The sequence below is a fragment of the Phyllostomus hastatus genome, unplaced genomic scaffold, assembly GCF_019186645.2.
Source record: "Phyllostomus hastatus isolate PE091 unplaced genomic scaffold, TTU_PhHast_1.1 phas_contig_40, whole genome shotgun sequence".
Taxonomy (NCBI): domain Eukaryota; kingdom Metazoa; phylum Chordata; class Mammalia; order Chiroptera; family Phyllostomidae; genus Phyllostomus; species Phyllostomus hastatus.
In genome coordinates, this window is record NW_025333872.1 from 29,750,513 (window position 1) to 29,770,901 (window position 20,389).

The 20,389-nt window shown below is 37.0% G+C and overlaps 1 protein-coding gene across 1 annotated transcript in view; it reads left to right on the forward strand.

Moving 5' to 3' along the window:
• Positions 1-20,389, forward strand: part of CD109 (CD109 molecule) — a 122,356-nt gene that overhangs the window by 49,641 nt on the left and 52,326 nt on the right. Inside the window, exons 6-8 of the mRNA XM_045843407.1 lie at positions 8,618-8,657; positions 11,517-11,601; positions 20,079-20,175. Coding sequence (XP_045699363.1) covers positions 8,618-8,657; positions 11,517-11,601; positions 20,079-20,175 — 222 coding nt within the window. The remainder of the gene's footprint in view (positions 1-8,617; positions 8,658-11,516; positions 11,602-20,078; positions 20,176-20,389) is intronic.

Here is a 20,389-nt window from a genome sequence, read left to right on the forward strand (position 1 = left end):
TGAGGGGTGAAAATTCTTACTTGATGTATAAGAACAAGCCATATGAATTTGCCAATATTTGTACTACAGAAATGGCAAAAATGTAACACTGCTGTCATCTGGCATCGGAACTCTCAAGGTCTGCAGGCATTTAAAACTAACACCTCTCCTTAGAACTCTGTGGGTGCTTTGGAGCATCCCTATCATTGCTGAGAGGTCTCTCACCTGAAGTGTCTTGGAAGCCTTTGAATCTGCTTCCTACAACTGGCAGCTCATAGCTCCTTCTTATGCTCCTGGGCATCTACACTTCACTGCAGCTTCCACTCCTGAGCTTGCCTTACCCTTCAAAAGACTGGTTTTGGTCACGATAGTAGGCAGTCACCTGCTGGTGCTCTTTTTTTGCCTGTCTCATTGAGGGAAAATGTGCCTGCTTTCTTTGTTCTTTGAGACTCAGCAGGTGCAGACCACCACACTCAGCACACTCCCTTAGCTCAGCTGTCCCTGCAGCTGGTCAGTAGCAGGATTTGCACTTTAGGTTGTTCAGGCATGTCAGTGCCTACTCACTGACAGTTTGGGGATGTTCACAGAGACACATACCCAGGTTTCTGGATTGTCCTGTCAAAGTCCCTTTCCTAGGCTTGAAATGAGGGGCAGGCAGTGTGTGCCTGATCCCTTGGGGTGGGGTGTATGTGACTCCTACTTCATTCAAAACCTTTCTCATAAAATTCCTTTTTAGTGTATTTTAGTGATGCTCTTGGTTGAGAGCTGCAAAAGCAGCATTTGGAAATCCCCTTTCCAAGTCCTGCGTGCTAGTCTTACATCTCACTTTGGAATGTGGGTCTAGTTGCCATCTGTTGTCTTGGGGGACGAAGCCAACCCTGAGTCTGAAATAGTTCTATTTTAACATCCTGTTATGTGTGGATGTAAAAAATTTAGTCCCTTTTTTCATCTTTACATAAAAATTTAATCCAGACAGTGGGGATCAATGCTGAAACAGACTTTGGGGAAATTGAAATGTTCTAGATGTGTAAACAAAAATAATCCATCTCACACCTTAGTTCTGTTTCTGGCATTTTTTCCCACTCTAGAAGGAAGAGTTGAAAGAAGCTTACCATAGTATAGTGATTAGACATTTATATAATGTACAAAGTGTCCCCCTGATAATTCTGGTGCCCACCTGGCACCGTACATAGTTACTACAATATTATTGACTGTATTTCCTATGCTGTACTTTACATCCCTGTGACTGTTTTATAACCACCAAGCTATACTTCTTAATTCTTTCATCTTTTTCACCCAGCCCCTGCTCCCTCCCATCTGGCAACCCTCAGTCTGTTTGAAGAGCTGGTTTGCTAAGGGAGTGCTTTCCCCTCGGGACAGTGACCATATTGGGGAAAGAACTGAGGAGACATTGATGAGTTACGTAGTCTCTTTCCTGGAAAGGTGTTTGCTCAGAAAACATGCTGCCCAAGTATTTACGCCTTTGGGTCAGTCTCTCTCTCCAGTTGTTGGCAGAGTGAATGCGCACAAGCTGTATTTGATGAGCTAGAATAAACATAAAACTCATTCTGAAGCAGATTGTTTCTTTGAAACTGGAGGAAAATTGTTCAGTAAATGAAACTCATACTTCCTACAAAAGGCCTTAGTTTGATTTTGCTGTATGCTTTTAGTTATGTTTAGTCAAATTTAATTTAGTTCAGCTAGAATTAACATAGAATAATTTGGAAATAAATTTTACTTTTTACAGTCCAAACTCAGCCTAGTACCTGTTTTTGCAAATACAACCTTATTGGAATATAGTCAGTCTCATTTGTTTACGTGTTGTTTGCACTCCAGTGGCAGAGCTGAGTAGTTGTGACAGGGACCATATAGCTTATGTGGGGAGGAAGAAACATTCCTCTACCCTTCTGGTTTCTTCTGGTTGGTCTAACAATTAAATTGACATGAGGAAGATTAACAAGAGAAAATAACCAAATTTTAATTGCATATGCACCTATGTGAACCCCACATACATGAGAGACCCAGAGACAGAAAGTTAAAATGAGGTATCTGTGACATTCTGAGCTAAGAGGTAAAGCATCCTGGAACTACAGAGGGGAGGAAGGTCACTCTCAGGTCACTATGAAGAGCCAATGTTAAGTAATTAGATGTTTGCCTTGCCCTATAAATAGGCCATAAAAAGTTATTTCTGGTAACAACTCTTACTATGGATAGGCCCCAAATTTAAATTCTTGAAGGGAAAGGTAAAAGGTTCTCAGGAGCCCACAGGGTCTTGATTGTCTTCAACTCAAAATAATTCATGTGCCAAAGTGGCACAGCTTGAGGAGGCCTGTTCTGAACTCCTTCACTTGCAAAGTCTAAATATTTACTGTCTGGTCCTTTATAGAAAAAGTTTGCAGTTTTTTGTTCTGGTCTAATGAAAGTACTTAGTATCAGGGGCTTTGTGGTTACATGTGGCATAAATTGCTACTAATTCTTGGAGATATAATTAATTAATTAACTAACTAACTTTTAGAGAGGGGAAGGGAGGGAGAAAGAGAGGGAGAGAAAACATCAATGTGTGGTTGCCTCTCCCATGCCCGCTACTAGGGACCTGGCCCACAACCCAGGCATGTGCCTGGCTGAGAATCAAACCAATGACTCTTTGGTTCGCAGGCCAGTGTTCAATCCACTGAGCTGCACTAGCCCATGCAGAAATATTATTAATTTAAACCTTCTAGTAACTCCTACTATTCTTATTTGTAAAAAATATTTAAAAATTTTTAAATTACTTTTTAATTCTAACCTGAGGAGGTATATATATATATATATAATTTATTATTGATTTTGAGAGAGAGGAAGGGAGAGAGAGAGAGAAACATTGATCCATTGCCTCCTGCATGTACCCCACCAGGGGATTAAACCTGCTACCTAGGTATGTGTCCTGACTGGGAATCAAACCTGTAACCTTCTGGTGTATGGGATGATGCTCCAACCAACTGAGCCACCAGGCAGGGCTGTAAAAATATTTTATAAAAATAACTAAACTCATTGTGAAAGTTGGTATGGCTTAACGGACAATATGTTGAAAATTACAAAATCCATTTCTGTTTTTTAAGCCCCTTGGACAGTAAAATAATTCATTTCTTGAGTTGCATTTCACCACTTACAAACAGACTGGGAAACTTTGTCTGGTACAAAGCGCACTGTCAGCACTCAGTTACAAAATGTTTTTTTGATTTATTGGAACAATTTAAAATGACATTGAAAAGAAGCACGTTCCTTCTGCTTTTTCTTCAGTTTTCCATGAAGGTTAGCTTCTTTCACTCCTTGGCATTCCTATTACTTCCTAATGGAGGGCAGAGAGTTAAGATTATTCTGTGGATCATTTGACAGATGGCTGTGCCTTTTCAGGGTAGTCTGATTCCACTCATGAGAAGGCTATTTTAATTTCTTGCAGGGGATACTGTATAACTGAGGCTAATCTGCTGAACTCTGTAAGAACCAGCCTGGGGACAGGAATCAATTTGTTCATTCATTTATACATGCATTCATTCAACAAATGGAGGCATGCTGAAATGAGGTGCTGTGCCTTTAATGATTTTGTTTTCTCTCACAGGAGATGGACACAAAGCAGATAATTATAGTATATTATTTTAAGTCAAACTTAACACAGGATATTATGGGAGAGAAGGTGCATCTAACAACATGGGGAGAGGCAATCAAAGAATGGTTCTGGTGAAGGCTAAATCCAGACAAAGAAGTCCCGGACATTCTATAGGACATTCAGTGGGGATGTCGAGAAGGTGGAGTTGAGTCAGAATCTCGGGGTTGAGGTACAATCTAGAGCAGAGTTGTCAAACTCATTTTCACCGGGTTGCCTTCAAATAGCCAAATGTAATTTCAGCTCCTTAACAGTTAAGGAGTAGTTGCATTTATACAGTCCTAAAATTATTTTGGCCCTTTGAAGGCATCTGTGAGGCTGATGTGGCCCCCAGTGGAAATGAGTTTGACACCCCTGGGCTAGGGCTAATTAGTTAAGGGTTGTATGGAGATGGCAATACAAACCATGGGAGCTGATGAGCTCATTAAGGGTAAAGAGAGTAGGATTAACATTGGGCTCTGGATGGGAAGAGTCAACATTTCAGGATCAGAAAGAGAGGACCATTAAGGAAACAAGGAAGAAGTCTTAAAAATGTTTATGGGCTGAATGAAGGGAAGGAGACAGTAAACAGAGAGATGTAAAGTCCAGGAGTTATCAGGGATGACTGGTAATGTAGGTGGCAGAAAGGGCAAGTTCATTTCAAATATAGTCTAATGTAACTACTTAAATGTTGAACAAATAATTACTTAAAACTTGGTTTCAAGGCTGTTTAAAGTAAGCCCAAAGTTGATTTCCTAAATTTTTCAAAGCTAGTAATTTTTATATAATCTAACACATACTCATTAAACACTTTTTTGGTGTCAGGCACTCTGTTAGGCTGGCATTGCAAGGGATAAGCTATGAGATAAAAAATGGTCTATCATGGATCTGGCTCTCAAAGAACTTGCAGCAAGATAAGCCATATACCTAAATATTTATGACACATGGTACAAAGTGACAAAAAAGGACTAAAATGCCATGGAAGAAGAAAGATTAATTTTAGATGAAGGATTTGAAGAAGCAGTAATATTTGAACTAAGTCTTAGAAGATGGGTGGAGATGGAAGTGTGTATAAGTCAGTCATAGAGGAGAGTCAGGGTAAAGCATAGTGCATGAGACTCTGGAGCACTGTCAGTCTCATATCAGTGCTCTTGACTGTGTCTGGCTCCATCTCTAGACTGACCCTCTGCTGATGACTATAATTTATGTTTACAGAGCCTCATGTAAGGTTTTGTATATAATGCTCATTCAGTGTTTGCTATATGAATTTAACTTGACAAACAGACATCATCATTGTCAAATTACTTAGTCCACAGCCTTACCTGTGCAGGCCATAGTAGTAAAGCAAAAAGTAATTTAAAGACTAGAATTCTTTTTTTGCATGTGCCTGTCAAGATTTACCAACACCATTTATTGAACAGGCTATTTTTACTCTATTTTATGCTCTTGTCCTCTCTGTCATATATTAATTGACTGTAGAGATCTGGGATTGTTTCTTGGCTCTCTATTCTGTTCCATTGATCTAGGCATCTGTTCTTATGCCAGTACCAGACTGTTTTGATTATAGTGGCCTTGTAGTATAGTTTGATACCAGGTATTGTGATCCCTCCTACTTTGTTCTTCTTTTTCAAGATTGCTGAGGCTATTTTGAGTCATTTTTGGTTTCATATAATTTTTTTAAAGATTTTTATTTATTTATTTTTAGCGAGGGAAGGGAGGGAGAGAGAGAGAGAGAGAGAGAGAGAGAGAGAGAGAGAGAGAGAAACATCAATGTGCAGTTGCTGGGGGTCATGGCCTGCAACCCAGGCATGTACCCTGACTGGGAATCAAACCTGCAACACTTTGGTTCACAGCCCACGCTCAATCCACTGAGCTACGGTTCCATATAAATTTTTGAATATTTGTTCTATATCTGTGAAATGTGTCATTGGTATTTTAATAGGGATTACATTGAATCTATAGATTGCTTTGGGTAGTATGGAAATTTTAATGATGTTAATTCTTTCAGTCCATGAACATGGTATAGCTTCTATTTATTTCCTTCTTCCTTAATTTCTTTCTTCAATGTTCTGTAGTTTTCTGAGTACAAGTCTTATTATACCTCCTTGGTTAAGTTTATTCCTAAGTATTTTATTTTTCTTGTTGCTATAGTAAATGGGATTTTCCCCTAGTTTCTGTTTCTGATATTTCATTGTTGGTGTACAAAAATGCCTTTGGTTTCTGAATATTAACTTTGTATTTTTCCAAATTCACTTATTAATTTGGGTAGTTTTTTGGTGGAACCTTAGGGTTTTCTATGTACAATATCATGTCATCTGCAAATAATGACAGTTTTACTTCCTCTTTTCCAATTTGGATGCCTTTTATTTCTTTTTCTTGCCTTATAGCTGTGGCTATAACTTCCAATACTATGTTGATTAAAAGTGGTGAAAGGAAACACACTTGTCAGATTTCTGATCTTAGAGAGAAAGCTTTTAGTTTTTGCCCATTGAGTATGATGTTGGCTGTAGGTTTATCGTATATAGCCTTTATTATGTTAAAGTATGCTTCTTCTACTCCCACTCTGCTTAGTGTTTTTATCATAAATAGGTGCTGTACTTTATTGAATGCTTTTTCAGCATCTATTGCTATGATGTTGTGACTTTTGTCTTTCATTTTGTTATGTGGCATATTACATTTATTAATTTATGAATATTATACCATCCTTGCATCCCTGGAATGAGTCCCACTTGATCATGGTGTATGATCTTTTTAATGTATTGTTGGATCTGGATTGCCAATATTTTGTTAAAGATTTTAGCATCTGTATTCATCAGGAACATTGGCCTGTAGTTTTCTAGACAACCAACTTATACCATATACCAGAATAAACTTAAGATAGATAAAAGACTTAAGTATAAGCTGTGATATATAAAAGTCCTAGAAGAAAACATAGGCAGTAAATTTCAGATATTCCATACAGCAATATTGTCACCAATATATCTGCTAGGGCAAGGGAAAAAAAGGAAAGAATAAACAAATGGGACTACATCAAACTAAAAAGCTTCTGCACAGCTAAAGAAAACATCAGGAAAATGAAAAGAGAACTGACCATATAAGAAAATGTATTTGTCAATGATACCTTGGACAAGGATTTGATCTCTGAAATATAGAAGAATTCATATAACTCAACACCAGGAAAACAAACAATGCAATTAAAAAATGGGCAAAGGACCTGAACAAACACTTCGCCAAGACTGCCTTTTGTTCCCTGCTGGGATTATACCCTAAGAATCTTGAAACATCCATTCAAAAGAACCTATACATTGTTATGTCCATAACAGTGTTATTTACAATAGCCAAGTGCTAGAAACAGCCTAAGTGTCCATCAGTAAATGAGTAGATCAAGAAACTGGTACATTTACACAATGGAATACTACACAGCAGAAAGAAAGAAGGGACTCCTACCTTTGTCAACAACATGGATGGAACTGGCGAGCATTATGCTAAATGAAATAAGCCAGGTTGTGAGAGACAGATAAGATATGACCTCAACTATAAGAGGAACCTAATGAACAAAACAAACAAACAAGCAAAACAGAACCAGAGGTATGGAAACAAGGAACAGACTGACAGTGACTAGAGGGGTGGGAAAGGAGAGAAGGGGGGAAAGAAGGAGAAGGATGTAGTCAAGGAACATGTGTGAATGACCCATGTACCTGGACTATAATAGGGTGGGGATTGACTGAGGGAGTGGGGGGGGCAGGGGAGAACAATGGGGAAAAATTGGGACAACTGTAATGGAACAATGATACAAAAATAGCACTGTATTGTAGGGCTTATAAAATGTATAGTAGTACATTTTTAAGTAACAATAACACAGAAGATGTGTAAATGGAAATATACCATTATAAAGTTCTGTTGTTCCAAAAAAAAGATAGACTAGAATTCTTATGTTTACTAGTAAAGTGAGTAATACAGCTAGATTATCTCTGTGATTTGATTTTTTGGGGATAACAAATTAGAATTATAAATGAATTAAATACATGTAAGTTATAGCATCACATATGTAACATATAACTTAAGATGGAAGTCACAAATGTGGAAATTCTTTAAGACTTTGATCAACACAATTTCTTTGGGATCTGCTTTAAATGACAACTTTGAAGCCAAATTTTAGACAACTATTTTGTTAGTGTATAAGTAGTCATATTTGTTTTATACTTTGAAATGAACTATATCCTTTTAGGATTAAAAACATAACTTGTACAGTAGCTTCAGATTAACCAAGGATGATGTTTTAAAAAGCCAATACTTTGTAGCTGCATCTGGATATTTCATTTGATAAGCTTAGAGAATCAGAATTAGAATACCAATTTTATTAGTGGAATTACTTAGCTGTTTTGAAGTGGTTCTATTTAATGCGTTACCTATGACTTACAATGGACAGATAGAAATATGAGGAGTTAGGGAAAAGGCCACCTATTTTTTGTTGATTTGGAAAAGGAACTAATTTACAATATCTATTAAAATAAGGTATAATGTAGTGATTTAAGGGTTACACTAGAAAATAATTCTAGGAATTATGAAGGTAGAGGGTGTTGGTCCATGATGATTTTGTATTCTTAACTATTTACAAAAATCAAGATAGTGATTTTCAATATGAATTTTAAGTCCTTTCCTATTTTTGATGTGTGTTATCCTTGCCTCACAAATTCCTGAATTAGCAAATTTAATCTAATCTTAGTGTGTTACAAATGATGGAAGTTAGATGAAGCAGTTTGTTTAAATGACCTATAGTGAATTAGAGTTAGGTCACCCTTTTATGTTAGTGCATTGGCAAGAAAAACTCAAAATATCACAGACTTCATGTGGTAGATGATGAAAAATAAACTACAAATGACAATAACTTTTCTTTATTAAATCATTATAAATGTAATTAAGTTTTTTCCTCAATTGTTCTGTGAGGTAAGTAAGCAAGCAGTCTAATTACTTAAGAACTCATATATTTTCTTTTATTTTTCTTCCTCCCAATAGGACCAGACACATTATCAATTATTTCAGGTTTCAGAATATGGTAAGAGTTTTTCAATTTATTTGGAAGGAAAACACATTTATTACTTTCAACAGAGATAGGAAAAATTTCCAAAAGATGTGCTATTTAAAGTAAAAATCCCAGTGGAGGTAAAATCTTGATATTTCTTATAGGCCTGGTAGTTTTTTCCTTTGTAAAAGTGAAAGTTATGAAAGGTCATTATAAAGAATAAAGGAAGAAGCTAAATACCATATACCAGAAAAAGACAAATACCATATAATTTCACTCATATGTGGAATCTAATGAATAAGCTGATATAATAAGCAAAATAGAGACAGACTCATAGATAGAGAGCAGACTGACAGTTCTTGGGGTGGGGAGGAGGTCAGGGAATGGAGGGACCTAGCAAAAAGGAAAAAGGACAGCAGTGTGGTGATTGTGAGGGGAAGGGGACAAATGGTAATGGAAAAAACACAATAAAAATGAATTAAAAAAAGAATAAAGGAGGAGAAAAAGATCACTTATAGTTCCATTTTGCCTGTCTAGTTTTTATGCCCAATTGTTCTGTTTTTGTACCTTGTTGTGATTATAACATACACACTTAAAATTTTGGGTGGTGTTTTTAAAAACATAACATTAACTATTTCCCATAGTTTTCATTTGGTAGGCACTGGTGAAGTCAGTCTCACTCAAATAAATTCTCTTCTTTCAGGTGCCACATTTATAATATCTCAGTTAGGCACACACAGATAAAAACAGTGTGACCTAACTATTTTGTTGGTGGATGGAGAGGAAGGAGGGATGAGAATGAAAGTAGGATCCAGTATTAGTTTTCATTTGATCATATAAGCTTTTTCATATGATTTGTGTCACTTTTTGAGATTGGGTTTCATTTAGGTTTAGAAATTCTGGAAAGTAGCTTGCTTACACCTTGGTGGTTCCGCCTCCACAGAGCTCTTACCGCCTTGTCACATCTAAGTCTCATGGTCAACTTGAACAGGGATCGGCAAAATTTCCTTATAAAGGGCCAGAGAGTAATATTTTAGGCTCCGTGGGCCTTGTGCCTCTGTCTAACTGCCCCACTTTGCTGTTATAGCACGGAGCAGCCACAGACTCTGTGGAGGGTGAAGGAGGCTGTGGTCCAATAACATTTTGTTTATGGACACAGATCTCTGCATTTCAGCACTTTTCATGTGTTATCAAATATTTTTCTTTTGGATTTTTCAAACAATTAAAATGCAAAAACCACTCTTAGTTCCCGCTGGTCATCATTTACTGACCCCGATCTGGGACTCTGTTGTCCAATTTGGGGTCACTCACCATGTGTGGCTGTTGAGCACTTGCAATGTGGCTGGTCCAAGTGGAGATATGCACCGAGTGTGTACAAGATTTTGAAGACATATTTCACAAATAAGAAAGAAAAATAGCTCATTAATAATATTTTTATATTGATTATTTGTTGCAATGATAATATTTTGGATATATGTAGGGTTAAGTAAAATATTACAAAAATTAATTTTGCCAGCTTTTTTTCTTTACTTTTAAAATGTGGCTACTAGAAATTTCAAATTACACTCTGTAGCTCACATTTTATTTCTTTTTGACAGCCTTGATCTAGAAGAGTAAAGCAGGGGTGGCCAAGATTTTCATAGACTATTTTCATTGTGCACAGAGATGGTGCTGGGTGGTGGCATGTTGCTGAATGAGCTATAGCTGAGGTGGGGAAGTGATTGCCAACCTAGGATGTTTGAGAAGAGGGACATTTGAATTTCCTTGCTCTAAGGAAATTCTACCTCTGAGTGTCCCCTAATTTCTGTGTTGGTGGAGAGACTCTGGGGAAGGTTTCAGTTGACCTGAAGGTTTCAGTTGACCTGAAAAGCCATATGGCTTTTTTGACTCTCCAATCATAGTCTGGTGTGGAGTCAGTCCAAGAGTGTCCTGCCACACCAGGGTCTTTAGCCGGCTTTGGAGCTGGATGTCTGTCTGCCAGTGTTGTTGACCCACTGACCTTCTTGATACTTCTCTTGTGTTAATTGAATGGTGAGATGCCTTTTATGAGACTGACCTATTTCTTTGGTCATTGAAGTTAGAGAAAAAATATTTTTGTAGACTGAAAGGAAATAAAAATTTTTATATTCTGGATGAGTTCTTTATATCAATACTATTAATGTTCATAAAATATTTTATATCTTAATTACATAAAGCTGACCAAAGTAGGGCTTCTAATTTTGGAATTACCTGTCAGTACCTTTTTCCACCCGAGGAAAAAGAATGATTATTTTGTAGCCATATCTTAGTTATTCACTAGAACTTCTACTACACAACTTTCTCCTTATAGCAGTCTGTTACATTAGACTGTCACGAGATTTGCCTTTGTCTCAAAGGACAGGGATGCTCTATGACTGCATGTGTGGCACCGTGCAGAAGAAGGGGCTCCAGGATGTTCTTTTAGAACTGAATTGGTGAAAGGTCCTAGGGAAGGGGCTGCTCAAGAAGCAGCTGTTTGCCAAGTGATATAGGAGTATTTTAGCATGTATAAGGATGCACAAATGGGTGACAGTTAAATAAAAACCTGGTCTTTCAGCACTCAGATGTGTTTGCATCTAGGGTTCTGGATACAATTTAGGTTCTACCAATGGGAAATTTCCACTCAAACAGTGTCCACAGCAATCGGTCCTTACTGTCACTATCTAGTTACTAGCTTCTTAGGGGTTTCTAATTTTGGGTGAAAGGTAGTGCTTTTCATCTATGCCTTACTGTGTATTTGGATTACAATGAATCAGATTTCAAACTACCAATTATTAATTCCTGTAAAACAATTCTATTTGTTATTTTGTCAAGCTGTAAGTAAATGATAGTAAATAGATTCTTTAAAATACTTACTCTTGTGTTTATTTCCAGTATTACCAAAATTTGAAGTTGCTTTGCAGACACCATTATATTGTTCTTTGAATTCTAAGAGTTTAAATGGTACTGTCACAGCAAAGTAAGTATAATTTTTTATGACTACAAACTGTTATGAAACTGTATGACAAAAAACTCACTGTATATTTCAGAATGTCAGCACAGTGTTCTGCTTATTAAGACACCCCAATGGGCAGGAAATAAATACCTATAATAAATAATTAAACATGGAACCCGTTTCTTTTTGCTTCAGAGTTGATCTAGTCCTAAACTATTTTCCACAGATTTGTGTCTTTCCAAATTTAATCAAGGGATTCACATCAAGGGATTTAAATCCGTTATGCCAGATTTTTTAAAAAATATATTTTATTGATTATGCTATTACAGTTGTTCCATCCCCCACCTTCATTCCCTTCCACCCTGCACACCCTCTCCCACCCACATCCCCCACTTTAGTTCATGTCCATGTGTGACAAGTTCTTTAGCTTCTACATTTCCCATACTATTCTTGCCCTCCCCCAATTTTCTACCTACCATCTATGTTACTTATTTTTTGTACCTTTTCTCCCTCTCTCCTCCTCCCACTCCCACTGTGGTTCTGTTCCTGTTCTAGTTGTTTGCATAGTTTGTTTTTGTTTTTGTTTTAGGTATGGTTGTTAATAATTATGAGTTTGCTGTCATTTTATTATACATGTTTTTATCTTCTTTTTCTTAGATAAGTCCCTTTAACATTTTATAAAATAAGGGCTTGGTGATGATGAACTCCTTTAACTTGACCTTATCTGAGAAGCACTCTGTCTGTCCTTCCATTCTAAATGAAAGCTTTGCTGGATAGAGCAATCTGGGATGTAGGTCCTTGCCTTTCATGACTTGGAATACTTCTTTCCAGCCCCTTCTTGCCTACAAGGTCTCTTCTGAGAAATCAGCTGACAGTCTGATGGGAACTGCTTTGTAGGTAACTGCCTCCTTATCTCTTGCTGCTTCTAGGATTCTCTGCTTAATTTTTATCTTGGGTAATGTAATTATGATGTGCCTTGGTGTGTTCCTTCTTGGGTCCAACTTCTTTGGGACTCTCTGAGCTTTCTGGACTTCCTGGAAGTCTATTTCCTTTGCCAGAATGGGGAAGTTCTCCTTTATTATTTGTTCAAATAAGTTTTCCACTTGTTACTCTTCCTCGTCTCCTTCTGGTATCCCTATAATTCAGATGTTGGAATGTTTAAAGATGTCTTGGAGGTTCCTAAGCCTCTCCCTTGTTTAAAAAAATTCTTATCTCTTCATTCTTTTCTGGTTGGATGTTTCTTTCTTCCTTCTGGCCCACTCCATTGATGTGAGACCCAGCTTTCATTCCATCACTGTTGGTTCCCTGTGCATTTTTCTTCATTTCACTTATTGTAGCCGACTTCCATACACTTTAATTTTCTGTCAGTTCTGGTTGTTACTTTATTTCTAAATTGTTGTTGTCTTTATTTTGGTTGTGTGAGGAGACACAGTGTGTCTACCTATGCCTCCATCTTGGCCAGAAGAAGAGATTTTTTTTTTAAATGTACCTGTATTTCTCATTCAGTTGGCATGGATTGAGGCAATTTACCTTTTCTTAAATCCTAATTCTTTTTTACTTTGTTAATGATGGAGGTTGACTCTTGGGGGAGGGATTTGGTTGTCCTATTGTAATTAGCATATGAATAAATAATTCACATACATCAGCCATGTTAGCATATGTACACAGAGATGTAGAGGGCCCTTGTGATTTTGATCTACTGGCTCAAACAGCATAGCATGGTGTTTGATTTTGCGAGGCAAAAAGCATCCTGAGTTCCAGACTAACAGTTCTCAGACTCACAGACACAGACAACACTATGGTGGTTACCACAGTGGTGGTGGGAAAGTGGGGGCAGATGGGGGTTGAGTGTTTGGTGACCGAAGGAGACTTGACTTGGGGTGGTGGACACACAGTACAATATGCAGATGGCTTATCATAGAATTGTACACTTGAAACCTATATAATTTTATTAATCTGTGTCACCCCAATAAGTTCAACATAAAAAGGAGAAAAAAGAAACAAGGAACCTGAAATATCTAGACTTAACATTAAAAAGGAAAGTGTAGGCTCAGATTAGAGTTTCTCAAAAGTACAGGCTGGGGTTGTCCTCAAGTAACTCCAGGACTGGTCTCTTGAAGCTTTTACTTTTGGTGTGTCAATATCTGTGCTTTGGCTTCTGAAATTTCATTAATTTCAGAATTCATTTGTAATAGCTATTGAGAACTCGACCTCCTCTCGCTGCTCTCTCTGCACCCTGTTCCTCTCCTGGTGGCAGTGGCAGCAATGGGCCATGAGTTTCCTGGTGGAAGCAGTCCACAACCAAAACGTTCTGAGGACTCCTGCTTTAGATTCTATCTCATCAGAAAGTCATGTGAAACCCATGCAACACAAAGACAAAAACATGTCTGTGATTTGTGTACTAAGTTAGTTTGCGGCCCATGCTCCACTAAGAGGTAGCTTCCAAAGTGAATTTGGGTACTGTGGATGGATTTATGGTATAGAAAACATATAAATGCTTGCATTTTACATAATTATCTTGCCCTTGATCTTAGCTGAAGGTTAAGCCTCTGTCTGGGTTTTATTTTGTGTTCTATGACTAAAGCTTATAAAACTCTAAGTGCAAATCCCCACAGGCCATCAGCATTTGCATGGGTTAAGTTGAGTGTGGAAATACATCATCTTAGCTTTTGTTTTTTGTTTTCAAGGCTTTGACAGGGATTTAGTACAATTAGTTAAAACAGTGCCTCCTAAACTCTGGTAACTTCAGAAAATTTTATATACAATTTTAGGGCATATGGATCCCCTAAAACCACACCACTGACACCTTCCTCCCCTAGCGCAGGAAGAACCCTTGTAGTTTCATCCTGATTCTCATTTGTCGAGCCTCTTGAAATACAAATGGCTGATAGTGACATGACAATTGTGACAGCCCCTGGCATTTTTTAGTGTTCACCATGTTGTACTCTTATCATTTCCCTTACTATGTGGAGCAGTCAAGCTTCTATCACAGAAGTAGAATGAGCAGGAGATACATAGTAAGATTTGATGCACGGAATTAACTTGCTTGATGGAGGAGGAGGGTTGGGACAGGGTAGGCACATCCTAAATCCATGGAGCAGGCACTCAGGAGAGGCAGGCTGGAACTCTCAGGCATGGGCTGAAGTTGCTGTCCACAGGCAGAATTTCTTCCTCTTTAAGGAAGTCAGCTCTGCTCCCAAGGAGTTTCAACTGATTGAATCAGGCACACCCAGACTGTGCAGGATAATCTCTTTTACTTAAAGCCAGCTTTAATTTAAAACTATAAAATACTTTCACCTCAACACCTAGGCTAGTGTTCGAGAGACTGGGGACTTCATCTGAGTGAAGTTCATACATCAAAAAGACCTTCTCAGTATGCTTACTTTTTCTGTTGTAGATAGTGAGCCTCTTTGCCATCTAAAGTTCTCAGATCTGGCTAGTTTTGATGATAGTCGTTCCAAGTCTCCTCCCTCCAAGCTTCAGTTGTCTAGGGATGATATCTGTGGTTGTGGCAAAGGAAAGTGATTCTGTCCCAGGGCAGTGCAACCTTCTCTGTCCCACCCACGAGGCCTAGGAACCCTTTCTCCGGAGGAGTGCACATTTCCTCCACCCTAGCAGTCAAGAGTTCTGGGCCTGTCAGTGCAGTTTCTGGGCGGTCTGCTTTCATTCAGACTGAGGATATAATTTACAGCTTTGCAAAAGATTAATGAAATATTTGGACTGGCAGAATCTTCTTTAAGTCTTCAAAAACTGGCATACACCTATTCTACAAATACTATGCCCCAGAAAAGATGGAAATGGTGGTGAAGAGGATGATCTTGTATCTGTCAGAATGAAAGCAACATCTGTTCTCCCTTCAGGCTAATCTCTCTGCAGAGGTGGCGGATGCTGCCTCCTGAGAGGAAGCTCCCAGTTCCACTTCCTCTCTCACCTGTGTTTGCATTTCTTCCATTGTGTTCTTCAGTGGCATCTTCACTATGTGTTTAAACACATCTGCCACTAAAATAAACAAATCTTCCCTTAAACTTCCTGTCTCTTTCCAGCTATTGCCCTATCTTCACCTATTCTCAGCCCACTTAGAGCTGTATTTTTCACTTCTTTACATTCCATTCATTCTTCAGCTCCCTACAACCTGTCTTTCACCCTGTGCCATCTAAACCCATTTTACCTTCCCCCCTTTCCAGCATTTGACATTGTTGTCCTCTCCCATTTGTTTTTGTTTTTTCTTTTCCTTTTGGCTACTCCTTTGAGACTCTTTACAGGCAACTCCCTTCTGTCTATTTTTAAAAGTTCTTGTTCCTCAGAGTTCCACTTTTGGCTCTCTTTCTTTACACATTTGAATTTCCTTCACCATGGCCAGGTCTCCTGCTCCTCTTTATCAGTTGATGACACCTAAATCTCTATCTCTAGTCCATATTTCTACATTGAGATTCAGATCCTCATGTCTTCTCCCATTGGGTATCCCACAGATACTTTATTTATTTTTTTTATAGTTTTATTGAGAGTTTTATTCCCATGCAATATAGTTTACCCACTTGAAATGTATAATTAAATGGGTTTTAGTATATTCAGAGTTATGCAACCACCACCATAGTCAATATTAGAACACTCTTATCATCCCCGAAAGAAACTCTGTACCCATTTGTAGTCACTCCTCTTTCCCCATGTCCCTGACTCCTAGTAACCACTAATCTACTTTTGGCCTCTCTGGTTTTACCTCTTCCCACAGATACTTTATTTTTTTTATTTTTATTTTTTATAAAGAATGTGATTTTTTAAAAACATTTTATTTATTTATTTTTAGAGAGGGAAGGGAGGGAGATAGAGAGAGAGAGAGAAACATCAATGTGCGGTTGCTGGGGGTTATGGCCTGCAACCCAGGCATGTACCCTGGCTGGGAATCGAACCTGCGACACTTTGGTTCATAGCCCGTGCTCAATCCACTGAGCTATGCCAGCCAGAGCCCCACAGATACTTTAAATGAAATATGTCCTCTTCCCCTAAATCTAATTCTTTTCCGTGTCCCTGTTTTGATGGACTGCACCACCCTCTATTTAGTTGCCCAGGTCAACTGCACTCTTCCTACTCCTTCAGTCCCCACATCTAATCAACATCCAATGCTGTTGGTTTCATCTCCTTAATATCTTTGAAGCCTATCTCTGTTGCCACTTTTTTTGATTCAAGCCAACGTCATCTTTCTCTCCTCAATTACTGTTATAGTTTCTTAAAAGCTTTTCCTGACTCCAGTTTTACCCTTTCCTATCTTTTCTCTACACTGCATTCAGAGTTCTTGCTGTTGTCCTCTTCCTGACCCTTGCCTTCTCCTCTCTCCTTCTCCTCTGCTTCTTTATCATTTATTTTTGGCTTAAAGACAAATAAATTTTATGACTCTTTTGCATGAAAATTTTTAGACCATTTCCTTAAAGATGAAGTTCAGATTTTTTTAGTGTATCTTATAGTGTTCTTTTCTGGTTTCATGTCTTTTGGAACATCCTGCCTAATCCCTTCTCTAACCTCTCACACACTATTCCCAAACGTTAGTTGTATTTCCAAGAATGCAAAATACTTTTTCCTGATCAGCAGGCCTTTATGTGGGCTATTTCAAGGAAGGCTACTTGCCCCCAACGCTCTATCTTTATACTTTTCATAGCTCTAGTCACACCATGCTGCTGTTTGCTAGTCTACCTCTTTGAAGGTGTGTCTGTTTCTTATTTACTCCTGCATCTTGGTGCCTATTGTTGTTATGGAGTAGGCATCCAACAAATACATATTGAAAGAACAAATGGATAAACAATATCCCCAAGGTTTTAGTTCTGAGCTCTGTGTAGCATGGGAAAGGCCTTCCTATCCAATCAAAAGCCTGCTATTTGGAATGAACCAAATTGAGTTGTATATGGGCAATGGGTATGGTCTTCTCACAGAATAAGGGAGTGGAGAGTCAGGCTTGAAATCCAGTTGTTCCTTGGCTGTATTTTGAAAATGAGTTATGTTGTCTTACTACTCAGATGGTTTAAAATGTTTCATAATAACTATTATAGTCATCTCTGTGAACAAATGATAAACAGTTTAGGTTACTATTTTGCTAGTAGCCATTTGTCCCATCCAGGCATAGTTAATGTGCAAAACATTGCTGGAAATTATCCAAAGAAGGTTAACAGTCTCTTTTTAGTTTTGAAATCTTTAACTGAGATGAATAAAAACCCCATGTTTATTAGCTTTGATGTGAACGCCTGCTCACTATTCCAATCCTTATTGAAATAAATAATAGATTCTTTCCCATCAATGACAGTGGATTTGAGAGAATTATAAAGAAAATAGCATATATCTAGTTACTTCTGTAACTCCTGTAGATTTCAAAATATTTTTTAGCTGAAGATTTATTTAAAAATATTTATTTAATATAAGCAAATATTTATATTAAATAAATATTTAATATAAAATATTATGTATAAATAGAATATATTTATTTACTATAAATATAAAATATATGTATAAACATCATATTAATAAATAATATATTTATCAATATAAATATTAATTTATATGACTTACATTAAAATTATTAAATTTATTATATAGTATATTTAATTATTAAATAATATATTTATAACTACATTTATGATAATTATTATAAACATAATACTGTATTGATAAATAGTATAAATATTATTTATATTATATGAATATAATATTGAAGAATTAAGACATTTTTGTGTCTTGAAGACATAAAAGACATGTCTTGAAGAATTGAGACATTTTTATTTTGCAAATGACATGGAAAAAAGGTGGGAAGAAACATCAATTATGTTAAAAATTTCAAATTTTTAGGTATCATTTTAAAAACCTTTTGTGCAATGACTGTTTAAAAAAAAAAGAAAAAAGAAAAATCCTTGTTAATAACACTATCCAAGAATATCTCTGATTTGCTTTTTTAAATGTTGTCAAACTACAACTTTCTGAAAAATTAGTGTAGCCCAAATGCTTCCAGATTCTGTTTAGGACGGTATCTGTCAGTGTCCTTGTTTTTGAAATTATTATAATCAGCTTGGGGCTTGGGAAGCTAAATCTGCTTCACATTTAAATAAAAATTAAAAATATTTGTGTCTGTGAATACTTTAAATTATGTCTGGGTTTTCAAGCTCCCTGTACTATCATGTGATATAACTCTTAAAATATAATGATGTGGTATTTTAGTTGTGCATTTATTTAAACCTTAACAAAACATAGCAGTGTTAGATTTTGAGGACTCCTTTGAATGAATGAGTTTGATACTGAAGTTGCTAACCAGGGTTTCCACTAACTTTACAGTTTTCATTTGGAAGGGTGGTACATTTGAAGATTGATTTATTTTGTTCTTAATTGTGAGCTATATTTTACTGTTGACTTTTGAGTTGAGTTGATCCAGACAGTTTCTGTGTTCAACTAATGGATTCAGGAAGCAGAACTACTGTTTAGTTTCTAGAGTGCTTGAGCAGAGCTGACTTCCATGCTTCGCTCAGCATTTCACAATAGACATGGAAGGAACCCAGGAATCGCATTTAAAAAACGTTTCTTGGCAGTAAAATGGTTTACCAAAGATTGCCTCTCCTTCACATGAAGAGACTTTCTTGCCATTAGAGGGGATAAAATTAATACATAGAATGCAAAGCAGCAGAAGTGAGATTTAACTTAAAAAGATAATTTTGGCACTATGGATTTAAAAAAATACTGTACTCTTATTTTAAACTTTCCTGCAAGATAATTTCTGAGAGCCATGAGCCCATTTGGTGCCTTAGCGTGTTCGGTCTAATACCTCCTGGTTAGTATTTAAACGTGAAGCAATGGGCCATGGTGATTACAATTTCAACTAACATTAAAAAATGTTCAAAAACTATTAAGTCTCATAGGCATGCATTAAATTAACAGGCCAGCCCAGAGTTTTGGAATAAAAGATTCTCATAATCTTTTAAAAATCTTTGAACACAGACAACAGTGTGGTGATTGCTGGGGGGAGGTTGGGCGGGAGGTACAGGAGGGTATTGGGGGCATGGATGGTGATGGAAGGAGACTTGGCTTGGGGTGGTGAGTACACAATACAGTGGACGAATGATGAGCTGTAGAATTGTGCACCTGGAACCTTATAACTTTGTTAACTAGTGGCACCCCGATAAACTCAATAAAAATGAAAAAAATTCTTAGAGTGAGATGTTGTCACTTGCCATTATGATCAGATTTTCTCTGGGGTCTCTGAAGTGGTTAGAGCCTGGGTAAAGTGTTATCTAAGAACTATTCTGAGGTGTTGTAGTTAAAAGTCTTCCCATTTTGGGGATGTAATTTCGAGGATCACCATTTTTTAAGGACATTCCTAGTTATGTTTAGTTTTGAAAATTTGTAGTAAGAGTATGTTTTACTATAATTCTTTTGATTGGGTTGCCAACATATATGCTATTGAAAGTAATATATTCATTGTGTCAGTTTGATAGTGTCAAGTTGAAAATGTAAAAAAAATTATTATTTTTCAGGTATACATATGGAAAGCCAGTGAGAGGAGATGTAACACTTACATTTTTACCTTTATCTTTTTGGGGCATGAAGAAAAATATTACAAAAGAATTTAAGGTAACTTTTATAGATATAACTTCTAATGGGGAAAACTATTAAATGTACTTTTTCTAGAAATAAAATTTGTACTGAATTAACAAAAAATGTAAGAAATGTAAGAAAAAAGCTTTTGGCATTAGACAAATGAGAACTTATCCTTTTATGGTGGTTAAAATAGAATCAGAGCCATCAGAGTGTTTGAGGTGATTTAGTTTGAATTTTATTTCTAAAA